Source organism: Megascapheus bottae, chromosome 20 (genome assembly GCF_031878675.1).
Source record: "Megascapheus bottae isolate mThoBot1 chromosome 20, mThoBot2.hap1, whole genome shotgun sequence".
NCBI lineage: Eukaryota > Metazoa > Chordata > Mammalia > Rodentia > Geomyidae > Megascapheus > Megascapheus bottae.
The window spans coordinates 483,919-508,794 of record NC_143528.1 but is presented as its reverse complement, the minus strand read 5'-3'; the positions used below and the strand labels follow the sequence as shown (position 1 = coordinate 508,794).

Here is a 24,876-nt window from a genome sequence, read left to right as displayed (position 1 = left end):
ATCACAGTTGCTAAAGGGTTTCTTTCTTTGGTTTAAGAAAGATTCTTTCAAGGAAAACCACTGAGAAGACTTCTAGTAAGTTATTTTTACATTCACAAAAAGATAAATTATGTATAAGCTGTCAACTAGTTCTCCATGAGTCATCATTAAAAGTTTCATGCTGTCTTGACAGTTCTAAGTGCTCAATAAGAAACCTTCCTTTCTTCCCCACCCCAGTGTTAGGGATAACACCCAACACCTTTGTTAAACAAGTCCTCCTCTACCTCTGAACTATAGAGCTTTAAGAAGAGTTACTTTTGTGTTGGGCTCTGGGCTCACATCTGTAACCCTAGCTAATCAGGAGGCTGAAATCTGAGGATTATGTTTCAAACAGCCAGGCAAGAAAACACGTAAGATTAACCTTCAATTAACCACCCAAAAGTCAGAAATGTGACTCAAGTGGTAGAGCACCAGTCTTGAGTGAAAAAGCTTAAGAAAGAGCACACAGACCCTATCTATATTCAATCCCCCAAAACCCTGCCCCACCAAGACACACAAAAGGGAAAGAAAACCTCTTAGTAGAAAAGGCAAAAGGGGGACTTCAGGAACTGAAAAAAATAAAGTATCCCAGGACGTTAACTTTGCAGCACTTCAAATCCAACCTGGCACTATCTGATAGTTACACATACTCCACTGCACTGGTCCACAGTTCTGCTAAGACTCCAATGCAAGTTTGCAATACTGTTTATAACATTGTTCTGTACCTTTAAACTGACACAAGCACACATCAGCAGATGGGGTGTAATGCTATATTCACAAATGGAATACTAGAAAATAATGGGGGAAAACCACAGAATAACACAGCATGATCCCATTCATAGAAGCTCAAAATCAGGTAAAGGAAAACTATACTTCAAGCTTATATAGGTGGCAAAGAAAACAAGAAAGCGCCCAAGGCAAGAGTCATACCAAGAAGGGTATCCGCACGCATCTTCTGGGAGCTAGCAAAACTTTTGTCATCTGGGTGTTTTATTAATTATTCCTTAAGCATGTATGCCCTACAAACTTTTCTTCATATCCCATACCATTTTGGAACGTATCAGAAAACGTACACGTATCTGTGTCTCTATGAAGGTGAAAACTGGCCACCGATGCACATCCAAGAAGCCAACTCCCGACACTTGAAGAAACAGGCCCTAAGACTGTAGCGGCCCTTCACGCCCTGGTGAGCCGGCACCCACCCGCTCCCATTTCGAGTCAAGTTTTCTCGGAGTCCAGGCTCCAGCAACCCAAGGAGGAAGGGAGGACTCTCCTCCGCAGGGCCGGGATGCCCACCACCCAGACCCCTTCCCCCTCGCCGGCGGCTCAGGATGGGTACGGAGAGACCGTGGGCATAGCGCCGGATTTTGGTAGGCAGGCAGAGGGCGGGATCAAGGCAGAGACGAGGACCCGCGGGCCCACAGCCCCGCGCCGCCTCCTGCCGTCCCGCCCACGCGGGACCCCGCGGTCCCTACCAGCTGAGGGCCCGACGCGGGGGCGTGGCCTGCCACGCGCTGGCGACCAGGTAGAGGGGCGCGTACCTCTCCACCGCGGAGGAACTACCTCGCCAGTTCCTGGTGACAGAACAGAGATTATTTCCGGGGACCTCCTTGCCACCCCCTCCCGAGCAAGTACAAGCTGTCTCTTTTTTAATTTGGAGTGCGGAATCCGGCGCACGCGCACTGCGGAGCTTCCGTAAGAACGTGAGGATGCGTAAGGAAGCTCCGTCGCCGCCGCCGCCAGGCAGGGCGCGTGCGTGTGGAGACACGCAGCGCGCCGGCATCGGGGGCGCGCGCGGCGGACCAGGCTCGCCGAGCGCGAGCGTGCGCAGTGGCGCGGCGGTGGCTAGAGCCGATTTCCGAACGCGCAGGAGGGCGTGGGCGGCTGGGGCGGGGCGCGAGGCGGCGAGCTGGGCTGGGACGGGACGCGCGGGCCCGAGTGCGAGGAAGGGTGCGGGGCGACGGGGCGAGAGCTACTGCCAGCGCCGGGGCCAGAGGCGGTGGCGGTCGGGCCTGTGAGACAGTGGTCTAGAAGCTGGTCGGCGGCTGCCGGACCTGCGGACTCGCCCTCAGGCCGAGTGCGCGGTTTCTGGCTGGACGAAGAGACGCTGCAGAGCCACCGAGAGGAAGATGTTCAGCGTGGAGTCGGTGGAGCGGGTGGAGCTGTGCGAGAGCCTGCTCACTTGGGTACGTGGTGGCCGGCTGCTTGGTGGGATGAACCCCCTCCCAGGCCGCTTTTCCGGGACACCCCACCCCGGGGCGGCGGTGCCGTCACATCCGGGACTGTCGGTGCCGCGGACGCCCGTGCGGGCCGCGTCCACGCCCGGGGCCGGACCGGGACCAGCGGAGGGCGGCCGGGAGGGACCCAGACTGGTTCAGAGCTTGCGGTGAGGGTTGCTCCCCGAGTGGACCCCTGACTGGCGGAGGCTAATGATGGGGTATTGGCGACACTGTAATTAGGACTGTTGTTGGCAGCCTGTGAGGCGCTGGCGCTTGGCTCCCGAGAGCTTCCAGCGACCTCACAGCGTCGCTTGTCCCTCGTCCGGGCGCCGCCGGTAGAGGCACTCGGGACCCCGGGTTACGACGCTCCTCGCCTTTGTTGTAACGTCCACGATCCAGAGAGCGCAATCCCTGGAGGGCTAAGCTCCCCTGCTCCTGGAGAAGAAAAGAGCACTTTGAAAGCTAGGGAGGCAAAATACATGCGAAGAAGTGCCTGTCCTGTGGCAGAATATTTAAGATGTGCTGTGCACTTCGTTTATTAGAACGGAAGCGAGGTGGAGATGGAGAAGGTATCACAGATTAAAAAATACTTTGAGCTGGAAGGTATTAGGAGAATTAGTAAAAGATTCAGTGACCTTTTGGGACATCATCGTGGTGTTCTAATTTGAAATTATTTTGCGGTTATTAAGGTTCTCGAATGTTCAAGTAAATATTGGATTCTAATGTCAACTGTCTTGCTTCTAGCAGTCCCTTCGAGAGCTTGACAGTAAACTCATCTCTATACAGGGGAGGTATAGAAGCATGGAGAGCTGTGGTGTAAACCAAGTGCTCCTTTAAGAAGCATTAGCGAATTGGTTTGACGTATTGCTGAAAAAAAAAATGTTAAATGTCCTTTCTAGAAACAAAATATGTTTAAGGAGTGACAATAACATATTAATTTTATTTGCTTACTACTGGGGAGATGCTAGAGATGAACTCAAATGCTAAAGAAGGGCTTTACTCCTGAGCTACTTGACCTTTTGGCCTCTTATGAATTTTAAAGGTAAAATTCAGTTGTCATAACTCGTGGTTAGAGGTGCTTTGGGTCACAGGTTCATATTTCTTCTCTCCTGACAGGGGACATTGGCTGGAAAGGTTAGAGAAACATCACCTTACATGTAATAAAAATAGAAGTTTTCTTTTTTGTTTTCTTTTTGTGTGAGTTGTGGGGGCTTGAATTCAGCTTGGGTGCTGTCCGTGACCTCTGTTGCTTAGGGCTAGTGTTCTTCCACTTGATCCACAGCTCTACTTCTGGCTTTGTTTTTTTGTTTTTAGTATTGGGGGGGGGGGGGAAGGCATACTTAACTGGAGAGTCTCAGAGTTTCCTGCTCCAGATGGCTTTCCCAATAATGAGCCTCAGTTCTCAGCCTTCTGAGTAACTAAGATTATAGATGTGAGCCCCCTGTACACAACTTATATGGAGATTTTTAAATACCTATGTACATCATGAATCGAATTATGACGACTGAAACAATATGTGTAATAGTACAGCTTGCTCTATTGAGTTTATAAGACTGTTCTTGTTTAAATAGCATACAACTCTAATATTACTAAATTCTAATTTCAAGTGTGGAGATACAGGCTTTTTTTTTCTTACTGTTTTAATGTGGCCAAGATTTGACAGAGTAGGGAAGAAATAAAAATAATTACTATAGTAGTCTTTGATCTGTGGAAAAAGTAGACTTGGCAGCCATTGTAAACAGAAGTCTGAGGATCTTCAGAGTTGGTTATTGGGGCTGTACAAATAGTCTTCTTGAATGCTAGAAAAAGAAACAAGAAAACAAAGTGGAAAAAAACTGACCAAATAAAATGACCCTGCATTTTTGACATCCTGAATGAAAAGTCTTGGAAATAGAAATGTTTGGTGGATATTTGAGTGTTTTTGAAATACAAAAGAGCTTTGAATGACTTCTAACAGGAACAAGACAACTTAAGAGAAGTATACAAACAAATGCAGTTCAGGAAAACAGGTAATCCTCAGAGAAAGAGAAAGGTCAGGGAATATGGCATTATAGGGTTTTTTTGTGTGTGTGTGTGGTTTTGTTTTGTTTTGTTTTTAATTCCAGTGAGTTGTTGAACTCAAGGCCTTGTTCTGCTTGCTTACTCTACTGGATTTCTAGTACTAGAGCCAATCTCCAGCTTTTTGCTGGTTTTTTGTTGTTGTTGTTGTTGTTTTGTTTTGTTTTTTCCAATCCTGGAGCTTGAACTCAGAGCCTGGGCACACCATTCCTGAGATTCTTCTCAAGGCTAGCACTCTACCACTTAAGCCATGCCACCATTTCTGTCTTTTTCTGTTAATGTGGTACTGAGGAATCAAAACCAGGGCTTCATGCTTACTAGGTAAGCCACTCTACCACTAAGCCAATTTCCCATCCCTTTTGCTGTTTTTTGTTTGTTTTGTTGTTCTTTTATTCAGATGAAGTCTTGAGGACTTTTCTGCCTGGATTGATCATGAACCTTGATCCTCTGGCTCTCATCCTCCTGAGCAGTTAGCATTTACAGGTGTGAATAACTGCTACATTATGTAGGCTTTTAAAATGTCATTAAGACCTCATCAAGGAAATTTTATGGAGAAGATTCATTGATGTGGAAGCCATCATCCACACAAAGATGTACAAAAGTAAGATTTTAAAATATTGTTTATCAGAATTGTTCAATGGAAAATTGAGTTTACTCATATTAAGTGCTTAATGGGAGTGGGTCTCATATATATATGTATATATATATATATATTTAAATATATATATAGCCAGTCCTGGGTTTCTTTTTGTTTTGGGGGCTTGAACTCAGGGCCTTGGGTTTTCTCAAGGCTAGAGCTCTACCACTTGAGCCATAGCACCACTTTTGGCTTTTTCAATGTATGTAGTACCGAGAAATCAAACCCAGGTCTTCATGCATGCTAGGCAAGCAACTAGCCCAAATGCCCCGCCACAGTACTGGGTTTGAGCTCAGAGCCTGGACCCTGTCCCTGAGCCTATTTTGCTCAAGGGTAGCACTCTCCCACTTGAGCCACAGCACCACTTCAGGCTTTTTCTTTGTGTGCGGTACCGAGGAATCAGACCTAGGGCTTGGTGCATGCTAGGCCACACTCACAGTTGGGTCTCTTATATTTTAAGTAAATTTCTAGTCAGATTCTTACGTGCGTGCGTGTGTGTGGTGTGTGTATGTGTGTATGTTTACCACATTAGGTTAGAAAATGATGCATCAATAGAGGCAGCTGTCAGAAATAAAGAAAACCCAAGCAAGAACTGAAAGTTCAGTGTGGTGATTCAGTATTTGAACTGAAAAGCCCTGTATTTATCTCTAGAATCTCCATGTTTAGTTATGAAAGATTATACTACTGGTCCCAAGTATCAAATAAAGGGAGAGATGTATATAGTACATTTTAGAAATTTTCCTACTAGAGATGTATATAGTACATTTTAGAAATTTTCCTACTGGAGATGGGAGGACTTTTAGTTAACTAAGCACAATTCAGTTCTGGGGAACTAAATCTCCTTGCCCCAAATGCTGACTACATTGCCATTGTATTAGCACAAGAAACACTTAAAAGTTTTTGTCGGAAGAGGAGTACTTATGAAAAGACAAAGTATCCTCCACCAATAAAAAAACACTTTTGGCTCTATTGCTTAATATGCAGTAAGCAAGTTCATGAGAATATTCTTAAAATTTTCCACCATTTCTCTCCTCTAAGTCTATCTATTGGAAAAATAATAGCTCACCTACCTATTTCATGTGTCAAGCCCATTTTCTTGAACTCAAATGAATATCAAGAAAGTGCTACACTCTCCCAGGCACTCATTCATTCCCTATTTATTTATTTATTATAGCCTTAACAAACTTTTAGGACTGTAACTGTAATATATCACTCTTTTTTGTTTGTTTGTTTGGTCATAGGGCTTGAACTCTGGGCCTGGGTGCTGTCCCTGAGCTCTTCAGCTCATGTCTAATGCTCTACCACTGTGAGCCACAATACCACTTCCAGTTTTCTGGTGGTTAATTGGAGATAAGAGTCTCATGGACTTTTGTGCCTGGGCTGGCTTTGAACCTCTATCCTCAGATCTCAGCCTCCTGAGTAGCTAGAATTATAGGTGTGAGCCACCAGCGCCTGGCAACATTGCATTTTTTTCATATTTAGGAGCTTAAAAATATATATGAAGCCAGGTGTGGTGGCTTATGCCTGTAATCCTAGCTACTCAGGAGGCTGAGATCTGAGGATCACAATTCAAAGCCAGCCCAGGCTCTAAAGAATGTGAGACTCATCTCATCTAAATATAGAGATATATCTATATATTTATCTATCCATCTGTGTATGAATGTGCAGGATTAGGAAGGGCATAATTATTCAGACACCTTTCCCATTCCATTCTCTCTCACTGCATTTTAACCAACAAATTTGATCCCCCTTATAGAAGAGGTAGTCTCTAATGTACAAAAGTTTAAAGTATACAAAACAAAATAGAAGATTGTGGAGATTCATAGTAAAATTTTCAGTCTTAGCCTGTCAAAGCTAGATTTTGTTTCTTGTCAAACCTTTGTTTTTTTTGACTATACTTCATATTTAACATTAAGATTATGGTTCTCATACATTGTATCATCACCTGGAGATTTTGCTAAAAGGTTCTTTGCTGGACTCCAGGCCCAAAGTTTCTGATTGTGTAGGTCTGGGGTTGGACTTGAGTTTTGTATTGCTAACAAGTTCCCAGGTGATGTGATGTCTAGGGAACAATTCTATGCTGAGCATGCTGGCCCATCCCTGTAATACTTCCTTGGGAGAATTGTGGTTTGAGGTCAGCTCTAGGCATTAACTGGAGATCCTATTGGAAAAATAAAGCAAAAAGTAGTTGAGCACCTGCCTAGCAATTACAACACCCTGAGTTCAAACCTGAGTACCACCAAAACAAACATCATCATCATCCATTACTCTAACAATTAGTTGTGCAAGAGTGTTTCATTTCAAGATTTCCATTTATGTATACAATACTTCTTGATCAGAGTTACCCTGTCCATCAGTCTTCCTCCTCCCCCTTCTCAAACCAGCATCAGACTTCCCTGGTTCTATTTTCACACATTGACATAGATTGTTGTGACTATATTCACCCCTCTCCATTTGTCCAAGCTCTTCCTACTAGTGCACACACACTAGTCCAGATATGTTTCAGCTTCCTAGTGTTTTTATTAAACCATGTTAATTGTGTAAAGAGGTTTTTTTTTTACAATGGTAGCTCACATCTGCAAATATTGTGCTTTAATCATATATACAGACACACATGTACATTTCTGTTTACATATTTGATTTAGGCTTAACATATGCACATGAAAGAACATGTGACCATTTGAATTTTCTTTCCTCAATAGAGTGAGTGGGGGGCATAGTGTTGGATCATTTGTATTTGTTCTAATTTAGATCCAAAGGTTTCAAATCTGAAACCAGTGCTCAGCTACTGTTAAGTGCTCAACTACATAAGAATTAGTGATGAACTTATTAAAATCGATTTCCAAGACTCTACACACACTAGACTGATTCTGTACATAAAGAAATGTGTATTTTCATGGCTGGGAGTTTGGCCTAGTGGTAGAGTGCTTGCCTAGCATGCACGAAGATCCAGGTTCAATTCCTTCGTACCACAAGCCAGAAATGGTGCTGAGGCTCAAGTGGTAGAGCTCTAGCCTTGAGAGGGGAAAAAAAAAAAAGAACCCAAGGATAGTGCTCAGGCCCTGGAGTCCAAGCCCAGGACTAGCAAAAAAAAGAAAGAAAGAAAGAACTGTGTATTTTCAAAGTGAATACTTTCCAGATTACTCACTTTTCATAACCTGGCTTGGCAACCTAAGACTTTTGGAATACCTTATGTGCACTTATTTTCTTACTCATTTATACCCCTCCCTCCGTAAGATAGATTTTTCCAACTTTGGAGAGATGAGATAATGGGGAAGAACAAAGAAACAGGTAACATTGACCAAGAAGTACTATACTCGAAGCATTACTTATGGTATTGTAACCCTTTTGTACAAATACATAATAATAACTTAAAATTCTGAATAGAGATGAAATGTATTCCAAATTAGAAAACTAGGGATTAGAATTAAATCGTTATATTATTCACCTTGACCTTATTCTGTGAGCCCTTCAGTCTAGAGTATTGTGATAGAGATAAATGAGATCTAGCCTTCATGCTGTTTCACTTTTTCCTTTAGAAACTTACATGAAAGGCATATTTTAAATTAGCAATTAATTTAGCAACTCTCATATGGAAAGTGCTTATTTCTTTTTACATTATTAACATATTACCAGCATTATTAACATATTATCAGGGAAGAGGCAACAGCAGATAGTATGGAGTTCCAATTCAGTACAGATGATGTTTTCTTCCAAATTTGTAATTGTCTTACCTTAGCTTCCTGAGTAGCTGAGATGCAAGTATAGTGTATTTACTAATATTTTACTAAAACTTTATGTGTATTTGGTTGGAACCTCATAATGCCTGTCCCAAATATTTAAGCAAAACCTACCTTCTGTGAAGATCTTCTGTGAAGATAATATTCTTCGTCTCTGCCTTCATAAACATCATTACCCATAAGACTATGAAGAAGCTATGACTAGTATGGTAGAGGGTTAAATACTAGCCCACTGTTGTAATATAGGGTTTATTTAAAGGCAGTTTGGCAATACATGATTTAATCCAGCAGTTTTCATGCTTCTTCAAGATAAATAAAAGACAGATGTTCACTTGAACATTATTTTGTTTTAGTGCTGGTACTGGGGCTTGAACTTAGGGCCTCTTCCTAAGATTTTTCACTCACACTTGACGCTCTACCACTTGAAAAATATCTCCACTGGGTTTCTACTGGTTAGATTATACTTTTTTGCCTAGGCTGGCTTTAAACCTCAGTCCTCAGAACTAAGCCTCCTAAGTAGCTGAGATTACAGTGCCTAGCTCTGAATGTTATTTTCAATATTTATCTGTCATTATCTACTTAGCCTCTTCTAGGTTAGGACATAAACTTGCTAAACTAAATTATCCTGCCTCTCTTCCTGTAATCCTTTCTTCATATTTCAGTCAGTGTTATCTATATATGGTGCAAGTCTAGTAGTCTTACTTTCATGCTTAAAATTCTTAGGAGAGGTGTGAACTCTGTGCACGGCTTATGCCTGAAATCCTAGCTACTCAGGAGGGCTGAGATCTGAGGATCACAGTTCAAAGCCAGCCTGGGCATGAAAGTCCACGAGACTCTTATCTCAACTTAGCCACCAGAAAATTGAAAGTGGTGCTGTGGCTCAAGTGGTAGAGTGGTAGTTGAGCTGAAGAACTCAGAGATAATGCCCAGGCACCAGAGTTCAAGCGCCATGACCAACCCAAAAAAAACAAAAATTCTTAAGAGAAAATCCTAATAGTTTTGTGTGATAATACTTCTTAATTTTTATTCTATTTTATTTCTCTTTTAATTTTTTATGTATAGAGGGGTTACAGTTATATTCACCAGGTAGTAAGTGCATTACTGCTCACACATTAATAGTCCTTCTCATGTTTTTGTCCCCATTTTCCTCCCCCTACCTCCTCCCAATCCCTCTGCTTTCTTTCTTTTTTCTTTTTTTTTTTTTTTTTTTTTTGCCAGTCCTGTGGCTTGAGTTCAGGGCCTGAGCACTGTCCTTGGGCTTTCTCAAGGCGAGCACTCTACCACTTGAGCCACACCACCACTTCTGGCTTTTTCTATGTATGTGGGGTGCTGAGGAATTGAACCTGGATCTTCATGCATGCTAGGCAAGTACTCTTACCACTAGGCCAAACTCCTAGCCTCCCTCTGCTTTTATTTCTTTTTATTTTTTTCCTTTTTCCTTTTTTATTTTTTTGCCAGTTATGGGGCTTGAACTCAGGGCTGGCTTGAGCACTGTCCTTGGAGTTTTCTCAAGGCTAGAGCTCTACCACTTGAGCCACAGCACCACTTCCAGCTTTTTTCTATGTATGTGGTACCAAGGGATTGAACCCGGGCCTTCATGCATGCTAGGCAAGCACTCTACCACTAGGCCAAACTCCCGGCTCTTCTTTTTATCTTTTATTGTTATTGTAGAGTTGATAGAGGGCTTAGTTACATGAATCAGGTAATGAGTAATGAGTACAATTCTTTTTGACCCATGTCTTACCTTCCATTGCTTTCTCTGTTTTATCTCTTTCTACAATCTACCCTCCATACTAGATTTCTTTTTCATTCCTAGATTGTATGTGCATACTCTTACCTCTGATCTTTGTGTTTGACCTTCAGTTTTTCATAATACTGTTTCACTAAACTGAAAGGTCTAGGTAGGGATGGTCTATGTCTGTTTTCAATGATTTATTAGACTACTGGATGTCATCTTTTCTTTGTTACATCCTGTTACCAAGTATAAAGTTTGTGCAGATTCAGAATATATTTGAAATCAAAATGGATTTGAATACCCAGCCTAATCATAGTAAATAATGACTTCTGGCATAATGACTTCTGCCTCTAGACATCTATATAAAGATACTTAGGCTCTGAATTACAGAAACCTTTTTGACCTACATTATCTTGGCCTGTTTATTTCTGTGTCTGTCATTGGTAGATAAATTCAGTGTACTATTTATTGTTTTGTTAGATAAATTATAATCCACAGGAAATTTCCTATGAGGAGATGTTTCTAATCATTGCCTTTTTAATTTAATTTTATTTCATTGTTATACTGGTGATTCTGAAACTGGGTTTAGCTCTGTAGCCTAAGTAGGCCTAGAAGTCAGTCTTCCTGCCTCAGTCTCCTGAGTACTGTGATTACAGGTCTACACTGGCACACCTTCCTGTTTTCTCTTTCAAAATGCATTCCAACCTCTAAGCTGAGATAATCATAATACTTAAAAACTTAAGAAATGTTTATTTAATTAATAATATTTTTTTTCCCCTTTAGATCCAGACATTTAATGTGGATACGCCATGCCAGACTGTGGAAGATTTAACGAATGGGGTTGTGATGGCCCAGGTTCTTCAAAAGATGTAAGAAAAAAAAACACATACACACACATAGATAGATAGATAGATTATATATAGTTATTAAATTGAAGATACAAGTTTTGTCAAAATAGACTCACTGTGACAAAATACTTGAGACAATCTGTTTATAAGAAGGAAGATTTGTTTTCTTTCACAGATTTGAGATTATAGTTTGTAATCACCTGTCTCATTTCTGTTGGGCCTGTGTCAGCACATCATGGTAGGACGATGTGGTGGAAGAATAACTCACTTCATGGTAACTGGGAACTAAAACAGGAAAGAGTTGCTCCTAATATATAGTTTCAAAACAAGCATTTTAGTAAGGTCCACTTCATGAAGGTTCTATCATCTCCCAAAAGCAATAAAGCAAGTTGGTAACCAAGCCTTTAATACATGGACATTTGTAGGATATTTCAGATAAAAAGAATAACAAATCATTTACATGAAACTTGTATATAGTAAAATAAGAACTGTAAGCAGCAATAGTGATTTTACTATGTGCTTGTTAGCTATAAATTATCTGGTCACAAGTTTCATTATGAATGTAATTGTTAAATACTTGAATTTATAATTGTTGCCATTGTAGGCCAATTTGAGAATCTTATGAAATTTTGCTTAAATATTGTGTTGACTATGAGGCTTTCTGTAACTACCCATATAAAATAACATTAACCATTCTCCTATTGTCTTCTTAACCTTTTGTGTTATTCTCCAAATTATGTAGCATAGTCAGATAAGTAATATTTGGTTGGTCATTTATGTCCCTTTCTAACCCTGGAAACACACACACAGTAAATGTGTGGGTTTCATATAGACCTGGGGAGGTTGTTGTTTGTTTTCCTGTCATGTCCTAGTAAGTAGAAAAAACCATAGCTTTTGACTGAATCATTTGATTCATTAACATGATTATAAGTAATCATGGAATTGCATACCTTACAGTTAGTTACATAGATCTGAGAAACAGCTGTAATGCCCATTTTACAGAATCTTGTCCTCTATGCCTATATAGCGTGTTTTTACTTTATGTCCCTTTCTTAGGCATATAATAGTAGTGTGTGTGTATGTTATTGAGGCTTGGACTCAGGGCTCATGTTTGCAAAGTAGGTACTCTTATCATACTTCAGCCATGTTGCAAATACCTTTTTTCCCTTAGGTTTTGTTTCTGGTTTTTTTTTTGTGGGTTGTGGGGCTTGAACTCAGAGCCTGAGATGCTGTCCCTAGGTTTTTTGCTCACTCTACCCCTTTGAGCCACAGTGCCACTTCCAGTTTTCTGGTGGTTAATTGGAGGCAAACTTTCCTGCTCTAGCTGCCTTTGAATCTTTAGATCTGAACCTCTTGAGTAATTAGGATTATAGGTATGAGCCACCAGTGCCCAGCTTACCTTATTATTTATTTATTTATTTATTTATTTATTTATTTATTTTGCCAGTCCTGGAGCTTGAACTTCAGGGCCTGGGCACTGTCCTTGGACACTTTTTGCTCAAGGCTAGTGCTCTGCCACCTGAGCCACACAGCTCCACTTCCAGCTTTTTCTGTATATATGGTACCGAGGAATCAAACCCAGGGCTTCCTGTGTGCTAGGTGAGAACTCTACCACTAGGCTACACTCCCAGGGCCATTATTATTATTTTTTGCCAGTCCTAGGACTTGAATTCAGGGTCTAAGCACTGTCCTGGAGCTTTCTCAAGGCTCTACTACTTGAGCCACAGCACCACTTCCGGCTTTTTCTATGTATGTGGTATCCAGGAATCAAGCCCGGGTCTTCGTGCTTCTACCACTAGGCTACGCTTCCTGCCCTTATAGTCACAAGTTTGCTCACAGCTCCACTTCCACCTTATTTATTTATTTATTTCTGTGGGTCATGGAGCTTGAACTCTGGGCCTGAGAGCTGTCCCTGAGCTCTTCAGCTCAAGACTACCAGAGTACCACTTCTGGTTTTCTAGTGGAGATAAGAGTCTCATGATCTTTAGATGTCAGCCTTCACACAGTGGCGTGAGCCACTGTGTCTGGCACACTTTAGCTATTTTTAAGTTAGGTTTTTGCTATTATGTCCAGGCTAACCTGGGCTACTATCCTTCTATTTGTGACTTCTCTGTAGTTGGGGTAATAGGAACATTCCACTGTACTCAGCCATTGGTTGTGATTGAGTCTTGTCAATTTTTTTTTATCTGAGCCACTGTACATGGAAGTTCCTTTGATCTGAAACCTGAGTTTCAACTAGAGTTTTAGAAGAGGATCTCTGTATCCCAGAACTGGGACTTAAACTCAGGGCCAGGGAGCTAGACATTCTTCCTCTAGATTTTTGCTCAAGATTGGAGCTGTACCACTGAGCCACAATTCCATCTCCAGCTTTAAATATTTTTTTCTCTGATTAATGAAAGATAAGAGTCTCTCCTGCAGCTCATACCTGTAATCCTAGCTACTCAAGAGGCTGAGATCTGAGGATCATGCTTCAAATCCAGGCCGGGCACTACCAGAAAACTAGAAGTGGTGCTGTGGCTCAAGTGGTAGAGCAGTAGTCTTGAGCTGAAGAGCTCAGGGACAGCACCCAGGCCCAAGAGTTAAAGTCCTATGACCACCACCACCAACAACAACAAAAATAAGTGTGTTTGTGTGTTTGTCTGTCTGTCTTGTGAACTTTTCTGTTCCAGTTGACTTTGAACTGCAATCCTCAAATTTCAGCCCCCTGAGTTACTAGGATTGCAGCAGGAGTCATCAACTTTTTTCTTTTTGGCTGGTTGTGGGACTTGAACTCAAGGCCTGGGCACTGTCCCTGAGCCTCTTTGTGCTCAAGGTTAGCACTGTACCACTTGAGCCAAAGTGCCACTTTCCTGGTTAATTGGAGGTAAGAGTCTCACAGGAACTTTTCTGCCTGGGCTAGCTTTGGACTAGCCCTCAGATCTCACCTGAGTAGCTTGGATTACAGATGTGATCCATCAGAACCTGATAGTCATTGGTACTTTTTATGGTCACTTTGGAGGGGTTTCTAATATATATTTTAATTTTCTATTAGTCAAGAGAGTTTTACTGAATTTCACTCTTTATTCCTTTATCTTTTCTCCTTTCTTTCCCTCTCTTTCTTACTCTCTGATTTTTTTTTAATGCTGAGGATTGAATTGAAACAGGGCCTCATACTTGGTAGGTCAGTGCTCTACCACTGAACTGTGTCCCCAGCCCTTCACTGCATTTCTTTTATTTTTTAAAATTTTTTTATTAAAGAATTTATTAGCATTGATTTTTACATCATATTTCAAATGACATATTTATAACAAACAAGTATTCAAGAAGGGAATCTCTGTACAATCACTTAGATTTTAGAACATAATTAAAATTAGGCTGAGGGTTTGTATGTCATAGATACATATTAGTCTATGTAATAAAACATGTCTATAGAGTCATAGATTTTTATGTCTATGTAGTTGTGTTTATATTTCCAATAGCATGTCCATAGCATTGAGTAAGCAAGTATTGAGTCCTTGCTCTTGTACTGTTTGGATCTAATAGCCACATATTAAGGATACTATGCGCTTTATGTTCCTTTGGTCTTGACTTGTCTCACTCAACGTGATTCGCTCTAGATTCATCCACTTCCCTGCAAATGCCATTATTTGATGTTGTCTGTTGGCTATGTAGAATTCCACTGTGTGTGTGTGTGTGTGTGTATGTGTGTGTGTGTATGTGTATACCACATTTTCTTTATCCATTCATCTGCAGTAGGGCATCTGGATTGTTTCCATCTGGCTATTGTGAATAGAGCAGAAATGAACATAGCTGAGCAGGTGCCCTTATAATATCCTGGGTTATGATGTTCAGATTAGATGCCCAGGAATGGTATGGCAGGATCATAGGGAAGGTCAATTTTCAGTTCTTTAAGAAACCTTCACATTGCTTTCCAGAGTGGCTGAACTAGCTTACAATCCCACGAGCAGTGCAGTAGGGTTCCTTTTTCTCCATAATCCCGCCAGCATCTGTCATTGTCTGAGTTCAAAACCTTGACCATTCTTGTTGGGGTAAGGTGGTATCTTAGGGTTATTTTTATTTGCATTTCTTTTATGACCGTGGATAATGAGCATTTTCTCATATGCTTTTCTGCCATTTTAACCTCCTCTTTTGATAAGTTTCTCTTTAGTTCCCTTGCCCATTTAGTGATTGGTTTGTTGGGTTTGGGGGATTAGTTTCTTGAGTTCTCTGTAGATACTGGATATTAAGCATTTGATATATTATTGGTAATTGCCTTTTCCCAGTTAGTTGGCTGTCTTTCTTCTTTAGTGGCTATGCTTTTATCTGTGCAGAAACTTTATTTTTAGGTAGTCCCATTTGTCGAGTCTCTCTCCAATCTGTTGTGACCCTGAGATTCTGTTCAGGAAGTTTTTGCCTGTGCCTGTGAGTTCCAGTGTCTCTCTTACTCTTATCATGTAACAGTTTCAAGGTTTCCAGTCTGACATTGAGGTCTTTGATCCATTTTGAGTTAATGCTTGTGCATGGTGAAAGGCTAGGGTCAATTTTTAGTTTTCTGCATGTGGCTGCCCGGTTTTGCCAGCACCAATAATTGAATAAGCTGTTTTTCCACTGTTGTATCTTTGGCTCCTTTTTCAAATACAAGTTGACTATATGCATTTTCTGAATAATAAAATATATGTAAATATGTTGCCTAACTGAGCCTTCCAGTTATGTGTCAGTAAATGAATTTTTGGCCTAAGAAAGTATGAATAAAATTGAATTACTTGTAGAAACCAGAAAAATATGTAGGTATATTAGGTAAAAGATAACTAATCTTGCTCTGTCTAGTACCAGAAGTCCTGGTTAGATAATTGGTAAGAAAAACAAACAAAAAGCATCTGAATAGTAAATGAAGTGAAATTGTTGCTGTTTACTAATGATCTAGTGTTATATATGGAATCCTAAAGACTTTATAAAGAACTGTCAGCACTAAAGAATGAGTTCAGGAAAGATGCAGAACACTAAATCAGCATAGAAATAAGTACTGTTTTCATGCAGTAACATAAGTTTCCAAAAAAAAATCAAGAGACTAGTTCATTCATAATAGCAAAATTAAAAAAAAATACAAGCAAAACAGAAACAGATTAAAGAAAAATGAAATCCCCTAAAAAAAACCTCCTGTAGCCAAAGGGTGACATATTTGTATCTCTTAAAACTATAAAAATATACCTGAAAGAAATTAAACAATAAGTAAAAAACATATTGCATTCATCGATTGGAGGAATTGGTAGTTAGGATAGCCTTTTTAGATTGTCCCAAAACAATCTACAGATTTAATGCTATATCTCACAAAGGCCCAATGATATTTTTCACAAACAGGAAAAAATATCTAAATGTCAGAGAACCACATAAAAACTTCTGAAGAGCAAAAGTAATCATGAGTACTTGGACGCCATCACACTGCCTAATTTCAAGCTGTAATAATTGAAGCAGCATGTTACTGGTGGAAAAATTGATACCATTCCATTGGAGCAGAATCAGGAGTGCAGACATGTACCTACCACATACCTACAGTTAGTTTATTTTCTACAAATGTACCTAGATCACACAGTGGAGAGAGAAAAGTCCCGTAAAGGGTGCTAAGAAAACTAGATATCTACATCCAGTGTACTGAAATTGGACAATTATCTCCTACCATATGCACAAATCAACTCTTAGTGGAATGATTGAAGATTTAAAACTGAAACAAGTACTGGAAGAAATTAGAGAAAATGATATCACTTGACATTAGGTAATATTTTGGATCTTATCCCCCTCCAAAAAAAAGCAAAAAAGTAAAATTAGAAAAATGGAATTATATCAAGCAACAAAGCTTCTACACAGCAAAAGATACACAGTGGGAAAAAAAAGTTATAGAATGGGAAAAAATATTTACAAGGCATACTTCCCATAAGGACATAATATCCAGGATGTATAATAAACCCAGTTCACTAGCAAGAAAGTAATTCCATTTGAAGAATAGATGTTTCTCAAAAGAAATGTTCCAAATGACCAGTATGCATATAAAAATGCCCCAGTCACTAATTATTAGAGATATACAATTTAAAAACTACAATGACATACTACTTCATAGAATGGCTCTTATAAAAAGGTATCAGTAAAGATATGATCCTGTATACTGTTCAGGTAAACACAAATTCATTAACTTTGTTTAGTCATTAATGCAGATAGCATGGATACAATTAAAAGGTGAGGGTTTTTACTGAATTCCAGGAAACGAAAATGTGGAGTTTTGAGTTTTTTTATTGTTGCTGGTGGTGTTTTTGCTTTTTTTTTTTTTTTTTTGTCGCTTTAGTAGGGGACAAAGCGGAAAGCAGAAAAAGAGGGAGAAAGGGTGAACAAATGCATTCATGTATACTGAATAGTATACATTATGTGGGAAATGAACTATGCAACTTGTGGCCAGGGACAGGACGGGGTGACATTGTCCAAAAGAGAAATTTACTCATTATCTGGTGTATGAAAGGATAACTATTCTGTATAACACCTTAATAAGAACAATAAAATTATATTTTTTAAAAAGTGAGGTTTCAGTGGCAAAGCACTTGCCTAGCAAGTACAAAGTCCTGGGTTCAATCCACAGTACCAATAAAAGAAAAGGGGGGGAAAAAAAAGACGTTTTACTTGATCTAGCAATACCATTGTAGAGTATATGTATCCAAGGAAGTGACATCAATATATAGAAGAGACAAATTTCCATTTACAACATCTAAGATAAAGAATCCGCTATATATGAAATAAAGAAAATATGTTATATTTACACATACACACATGCACAAACACAATTTTTATAATATTTATGACCTTAACAGCATTTTGTTTACTTTGCTAGTTTGATTTTTTGTGGGGGGGGGGCAGTCCCAGGGCTTGAACTCAGGGTCTAAGCACTGTCCTTTGGTTTTCTCGAGGCTAGAGCTCTACCACTTAAGCCTCAGCACCACTTCCAGCTTTTTTCTATGCATGTGGTACTGAGTAATCGAACCTGGGTCTTCAAAAAATGCTAGGCAAGCACTCTACCACTAGGCCAAACTCCCAGCCCAAGTTTTATATTTTTTGAATGGTTTCTTTGGTTTAATGCAGTGATTCTTCATCTTACGTTGTTTTCTTATTAAATATTATTGTTAGTATAAAAGTGATATATAAGGTTTTAGAGTTAAAACAATATCCCATTGCTTTGTTTTTCCTTATGCCTTTACTGGAATGTGAACTCAGGGCCTATTGCTCTCATTTGGCTCTTTCTAGTTTAGGGGTACTCTAACCACTTGAACCATTTATGCCCTGAATGGCTATTTTGTAATCTAACATTCATGATATAAGGATGGGTCACATAGAGCCATCATGGAGTTTCTAACAGATTTAATTAACCTTGAAAACAAAAGTGCAACAAATGCCTCAAAGGAGACTTTCATATTGTATAATCACATTAAATTTTGAAAAAAATTAGGTGCTAGTGTAAAATTAATTGGAAGATGCTGGAATGATGAGGGATAATCAATTGGAAAGAAATTTGCAGAAATTCAGGGAAATGGTGCCTTGGGCTAGAATATGATGAAGGAGATGAAGACAGATGGACCATAGATTCAAAATGGCACATGCAGTTAGCACATTTTGATAGTGTCAGGTTGACTTTTAAGTTTCTCCTAGCCACACAGAAGGAAGTAAGAAAAATCTGCTCTAGATGACTATTGTAGAGCAGTGTTGAACAGGTTAAGAGTTAGTATGGGGAATGTTGAATCTGTACACTACTGCAGTTGGCTATACAGATCAGGAGATCAGAAAATCACATACCTAGATATGAGAAGTAATGATACCAACTTGTTTATCTTTTTAATTGAAGCCTTAGAATGTTTAATATCACCTAGGGGAAAGTAGTAAGTAAAAAAGGAAAATGTTGCTTCTTAGAAAATGGACTAGAGCTGAGTGCTAGTGGCTCATATCTATAATCCTACCTAGCTACTCAGGAAGCTGAGATCTGAGGTTCATAGCCAGACCAAGCACTAAAGTCCGTGAGACTCTTACCTTGAATTAACCACCAGAAAACTGGAAGTGGTGCAGTGGCTCAAGTGGTAGAGCAGTAGCCTTGAGCTGAAGAGCTAAGGGTCTGTGCCCAGGCCCAGAGTTCAAGACTGATAGAAAAAGCAAAAAAGAAAAGAAAATGGACCAGAGAGATGGAAGGGAAGTTAGAGCCTCTGTTTGGCCTTTGCCTTTTTCACTCAAAATTGGTGGTCTGTGACTTAAGCCAAACCTCCACTTCTGCCTTTATGCTGCTTAATAGGAGATAAGTGTCTCATTTAAAACTGTGATCATCAGATGTCAACCTCCTGAGTAGGTAGGAATATAGGTGAAGTCACTAGTGCCTGGCCAAAAAGTCATTTTTAAGTGAAAATACAGTGAATTCCCACATTTACCCCACCCTCGTACATCTACATCAGGATCCCACACCAGAGTGATACATTTGTTTCAATGAATGAACCAACAGTGCCACATCATTATCAGTTGAAGTCTGTAATCTTCTTTCCTTCTTTTTTTTTTTTGTAAATTTTTATTGTAAAGATGATGTACAGAGGGGTTACAGTAACATAAGTCAGGTATTGAGTACATTTCTTTTTGAACAGTGTCACCTCCTCCCTCATTTTCTCCTAGTTTTTTTCCTCCAGCCCACTACCCTCCAGCTTGTGTATAATTCATTTTCAGCTTATTGTCTTGTGTGTATCACTGCTGAATTAATTTACCCTTGGTCCTACAATTTCTGTGTTTTCCTTTCCCTTCTCCAAATCAAATAAGCCTACATATAAGACAAAAGATACAGAAATCCAAAACAGTGACAAAGGGGGAAAACAAAGACCCACGAAAAGTAAAATAAAACACCCCTTGTTTCTGTTTCTTAGAGTTCATTTTGATAACATTGTTTATATGATCATATGCACATAGTTATTTAGCCCTTGTGATCCTTTCCTAAGAACACCTTCCTTTAGTCTCACTATATGAGTGCTTAGATTCCTGTTTAATTTGTCATATCCAAGTGTAATTTTTTGTCCTTTTACTATTCATTGGGTTTACTTGTAGATCTATTTATAGGCACATTCTAAGTTTTAGCAATAAAGGAAACTATGTGACTTTTGTGTGTTTGGGTCTTGCTTAATTTGCTTAATATATTTTTTTCATCTTTTCATTTCCTTACAAATGGGCCAGTGTCATTCTTTCTTACTGCAACATAGAATTCCATTATGTTTATTGGCCATATTCTTTATACATTTGTCTGCTGAGGGCATTGGGATTGATTCCCTATCCTGATTATGGTAAACAGTACTTCAGTGAACGTGGTTGTGCTGGTGGCTTTAATGTGACCTGGTTTGTGGTCAGTTGGCTAAATGTCCAGGAGTGGGATTGCTGGGTCATAGGGAAGTTCTGTGTTTAGTCCTTTGAAAAACCTCCATACTGCTTTCCAGAGAGGTTGAGCAAGTTTCCATAAACAGTGTAGTGGTGTTCCCTTTAGCCATATCCCCTCCAGCATCTGTAATTGTTGCTTGTCTTCATTATGGCCATTCTAACTGGAGTGAGATAGAATGTCAATTTTTTTAAATTTTCATTTCTTTTATGGCCAGAGATGAACATCTCCTCGTGTGTCTATTTACCATTCTTATTTCTTCTTTGAAGCCTTTATTTAAGCCCGTTTAGTAATCAGGTTGTTGTTTTCTTTGAGGGTTTGGTTTTGGGGGGGTTAGTGTTTTGAGCTTTAAGTATACTTTAGATATGAGGTCCTTGTGTGATTAATAACTAGTAAAGATCTTCCCTTATTCTGGTTTTTCTATTTATCTTTCTAGCTATGTGGATAGAGATTTATTTATTTTGTGTATGTTCAAGAAATATTGAAGTCATTTTCAGGACTGGTTGTATTAGATTGCTTAATCATTGGACATTTTCCATAAAATTTATTTAAATACTTCCAATTGATAGATTCCATTAATAGATTCTCTCTTTTGCAGCAGTGCATTAAAAAGTTGGGTGCCAGTGTCAAGGAAATCAAGATCTGAGTTTCACAGATCAAAGCCAGTCTGAGCAGAAAGAGTGTGGTACTACTGTCTGCAATTAACCACTAAGAAGCTGGAAGTAGAGCTATGGCTCAAAGTGATAGAGCACTAGCCTTGAGCAAAATAGCTCAGGGACTGAGCCCCAACCAACCTGAGTTCAAGCCCCCAGGCAGGCAGGTAGCTAGGCAGGTGGGCACGTAGGCACACACGCACGTATGTACATAAATACTACTGAGTACACCAAATTTTTTAAAAGTGGAAGAATTTGCTTTGGCTGTTCATGCTGTGAAATCTAATTCTTGGTGAACCTACAGTGCATATACCGAGGAACAGTCAACTGATTCAGCTTAAGTTCCTGCCACCTCACTCTGGAAGAAATTCAGTTTCTCCAAATAACACTGCTCTGTGGGTTTCACAAACAATATCTGCCTCTTTTCACACTTCCAATGCTATTTATAGCTCCCTATTGCTTTTCAGCATGGCTTCTAGACCACCTCCCATCATTTTCTCAAAAATCCTAATATTTTGAATACAACTCATCTACTACCCCTGTTGTTACATTTTCAAACATTTTGGATCCTCATCCTTACAATTTTCAATGCTACCCATATCTAAATTCCTAGTGATTTAAATATGCACGTACATGTTTGAATTATTTCACATTCTTATCTTTTTTTCTGCCAATTTTGAGGCTTCAGCTATCTTGCTCACAGCTGGTACTCTATAGCTTAAACTGTTCATTTTAAAAATTAATATTGTTATGAATGTATGGAACTGAGGGGTTACCATTTCATAAACCCAGGTAATAAGTACATTTCTTTCTTTTTTTTTTCTTTTTTTTTTTTGCCAGTCCTGGGTTTGAGCTCAGGGCCTGAGCACTGTCCTTAGACTTTATCAATGCTAGAGCTCTACCACTTGAGCCTCATCACCATTTTTTCTATGTATGTGGTACTGAGGAATTGAACCCGGGTCTTCGTCTATGCTAGGCAAGCACTCTACCACTAGGCCAACTGGTACATTTCTTTTATTGGACAATGTCTCCCTTTCCTTCGCTTTCTGCTACTTTGTCCCTCCCATTCCTGCTCACAAGTTATATCGTTCACTTAAGCTATGCATTTTGCTGATTAGTTGGAGATGATGTTCTCTGAACTTCTTTCCCTGGGGTTGGCTTCCAATAGTGATCATTCAAGTTTCAGTCTTCTGAGTGGCTAGGATTATAAGCATTAGCCACCAGTACCCAGCTACCCACCAGTTTCTTTCTATCGTTTCTTTTCTTTTTTAAAATTTTATTTTATTGTCAGGGTAATGTACAGAGAGAGGAGTTACAGTTACATATGTAAGATAGTGAATACATTTCCTGTTGAACATTGTTACTTCCTCCTACATTTTCCTCCTACTTTCCCTCTTCTCACCACCCTCCCCCCAAGTTGTAAAGTTCATTTCCAATATATTGTCTTGTTCACACTTTGTCCTTTGTCTCACCATTTTGTTGTTCCCCTTCCCTTCCCTAATTCAAATAAATGTATATATAATACACCAGGAGCCAAAATCAGATACATGCAGGGACAACAGGGATAAACCATAGTGGGAAAAATGAAAGAATGAAGAAATAACTTCACATAGTACATTAAAAACAACTACAAAGAAAAACCTGTTGTTTCCACTCTTTTTTATCTTGTCTACAACCCAACTTCAGCAACTGGTTTTCATAATCTGTAGCTACAGATAACATACAATTCTTCCATAAGTTTAGTTTTCTGTTTACCATAATCTTATTGCTACTTTGTCTTTCCATCTCCCATGCTTTGGAACTCCAATAATTTTTTTTAAATTATCATTTTTTTTTCCTCGTCCTGGGGCTTGCACTCCGGGCCTGAGCACTGTCCTTGGGCATTCTCAAGGGTGGCGTTCTACAATTTGAGCCATATCACCACTTCTGTCTTTTTCCGTGTATGTGGTACCAAGGAATCAAAGCTAGAGCTTTGTACATGCTAGGCAAGCACTCTTATCACTAGACCATGTTCCTAGTCTGAAAATCATATTTTAGTAATTGTACAAGGGGGTTTCAAGTCAACATGTCTTTTTATTTGTTTGTGGGGCTTGAATTCAGGACTTGGGTGCTATACCTGAGCTTTTTCACTGAAGGCTAGGACTCTACCACTTTGAGGCACAGAGTCACTTCTGGTTTTCAGATCAGACATTTCCACCCAGGCTGGCTTTGAACTGCAGTCCTCAGATGACAGCCTCTTGAGTAGCCAGGATTACAGGCATAAGCCACCCGTGCCCAGCTTCAGCATGTCACTTTGTAAATGCAATGAATCTTGATCACTTCTTCCATTTTTCTTTTCCATCTCTCCCATCCCCACCTATCTTAAGTTATCTGGTTCTATTTTCATAAATGTACATTGAGTTTTATGACTATATTCTCTCACCCTTCCTAATTCCATTTGTCTGCCTCTTCCCTCTTTAAGAGAACATGCTTTAGTTTCTGGTATTTTGTTAAACTAAGTTTTTCCTTCCTGTGTTGAACTACTATAGTCAATTTGTTGATGTGTACATGTATATACTCCTGTATAAGTTTTTGTATATGTTTATAATTTAGCTCGAACTTCCATATTTGAAAGAAAACATGCCTTCTGTCTATTCCCATAGTGCTGACCTTCATCTTCTTGCTGTTCCTCCTACTCAACTGAAAGTTCTTGGTCTATGTTAATCACTCCCTTGTACACAGTATACGCTTTCAACATTCTCTCATTTATTTGTATTTGCTATGCAAAACCATAATTTTGATTAAATCTAATATTTTGCCCTTTCTGCTTCTCACCAGTACAACTGAATCTAGCTAGAAGACAACATCCTGAACCAATTTCATTTTTAATTTATTTTTATGAAATCTCAAGTGTCCCCCCCCCTCTCTCTCTCTCTCTCACACACACACACACACACACACACACACACACACACACACACACAGTCAACAGAGAAAATGATATAGATTAAGAAGAATAAAGAAGTTCCTTGTTCTATAAGATTACAGTGATAGATTTTTTTTTCTTAAAAACATGAGGAGGGCTGGGAGTTTGGCCTAGTGGTAGTAGAGTGCTTGCCTAGCAAGCACATAGAAAAAGCCAGAAGTAGTGCTGTGGCTCAAGTGGTAGAGCTCTAGGACAGTGCTCAGGCCCTGAGTTCAAACAAATGAACAGACTATCATAAAAGAACACTGTAAAAAACAACAACAAAAAAGTGAAACACTGAGTTTAAAATAAAAATAAATGGGTGGGTATGGATATCCACAAGTAATTAATTTAACCTTTCTTTCAGCTATATATACATAGGCCTAAATATAAGAGTTAAACTGTATAAAACTTAAAATAAGAGAAAAAATTCTTGTAACTTTGAAATTAGGGAAAAGTTTCTTAGATATAACACCCGAAGTACAAAGTAGCTAATGAACTTAATCAATTACAAAATTTGGGATATTAAATATGCTATCTAGAAAGTGAAGTTGGTGGGCCATAATCGTGGCCTAATGATAGTGCTTGCCTAACATGCATGAAGCTCTGAGTTTGATT

The 24,876-nt window shown here is 39.5% G+C and overlaps 2 protein-coding genes across 4 annotated transcripts in view; one reads left to right on the top strand and one right to left on the bottom strand.

Annotated features, from left to right (window-relative positions):
- Positions 1-1,662, bottom strand: part of Rnf170 (ring finger protein 170) — a 30,773-nt gene extending 29,111 nt beyond the window's left edge. Inside the window, exon 1 of the mRNA XM_090353844.1 lies at positions 1,560-1,662. The gene's annotated coding sequence lies outside the window, so the exon portion shown is untranslated. The remainder of the gene's footprint in view (positions 1-1,559) is intronic.
- A 300-nt stretch (positions 1,663-1,962) lies between these two features.
- Positions 1,963-24,876, top strand: part of Hook3 (hook microtubule tethering protein 3) — a 109,941-nt gene continuing 87,027 nt past the window's right edge. For 2 of the 3 annotated variants that reach the window (XM_090353842.1, XM_090353840.1), the window contains exons 1-2: positions 1,964-2,204; positions 11,191-11,276. In XM_090353842.1, coding sequence (XP_090209968.1) covers positions 2,148-2,204; positions 11,191-11,276 — 143 coding nt within the window. In that variant the 5' untranslated portion in view covers positions 1,964-2,147. Of the gene's footprint in view, positions 2,205-11,190; positions 11,277-24,876 lie in introns of all 3 variants that reach the window. The other variant, XM_090353841.1, reaches the window with a different exon arrangement.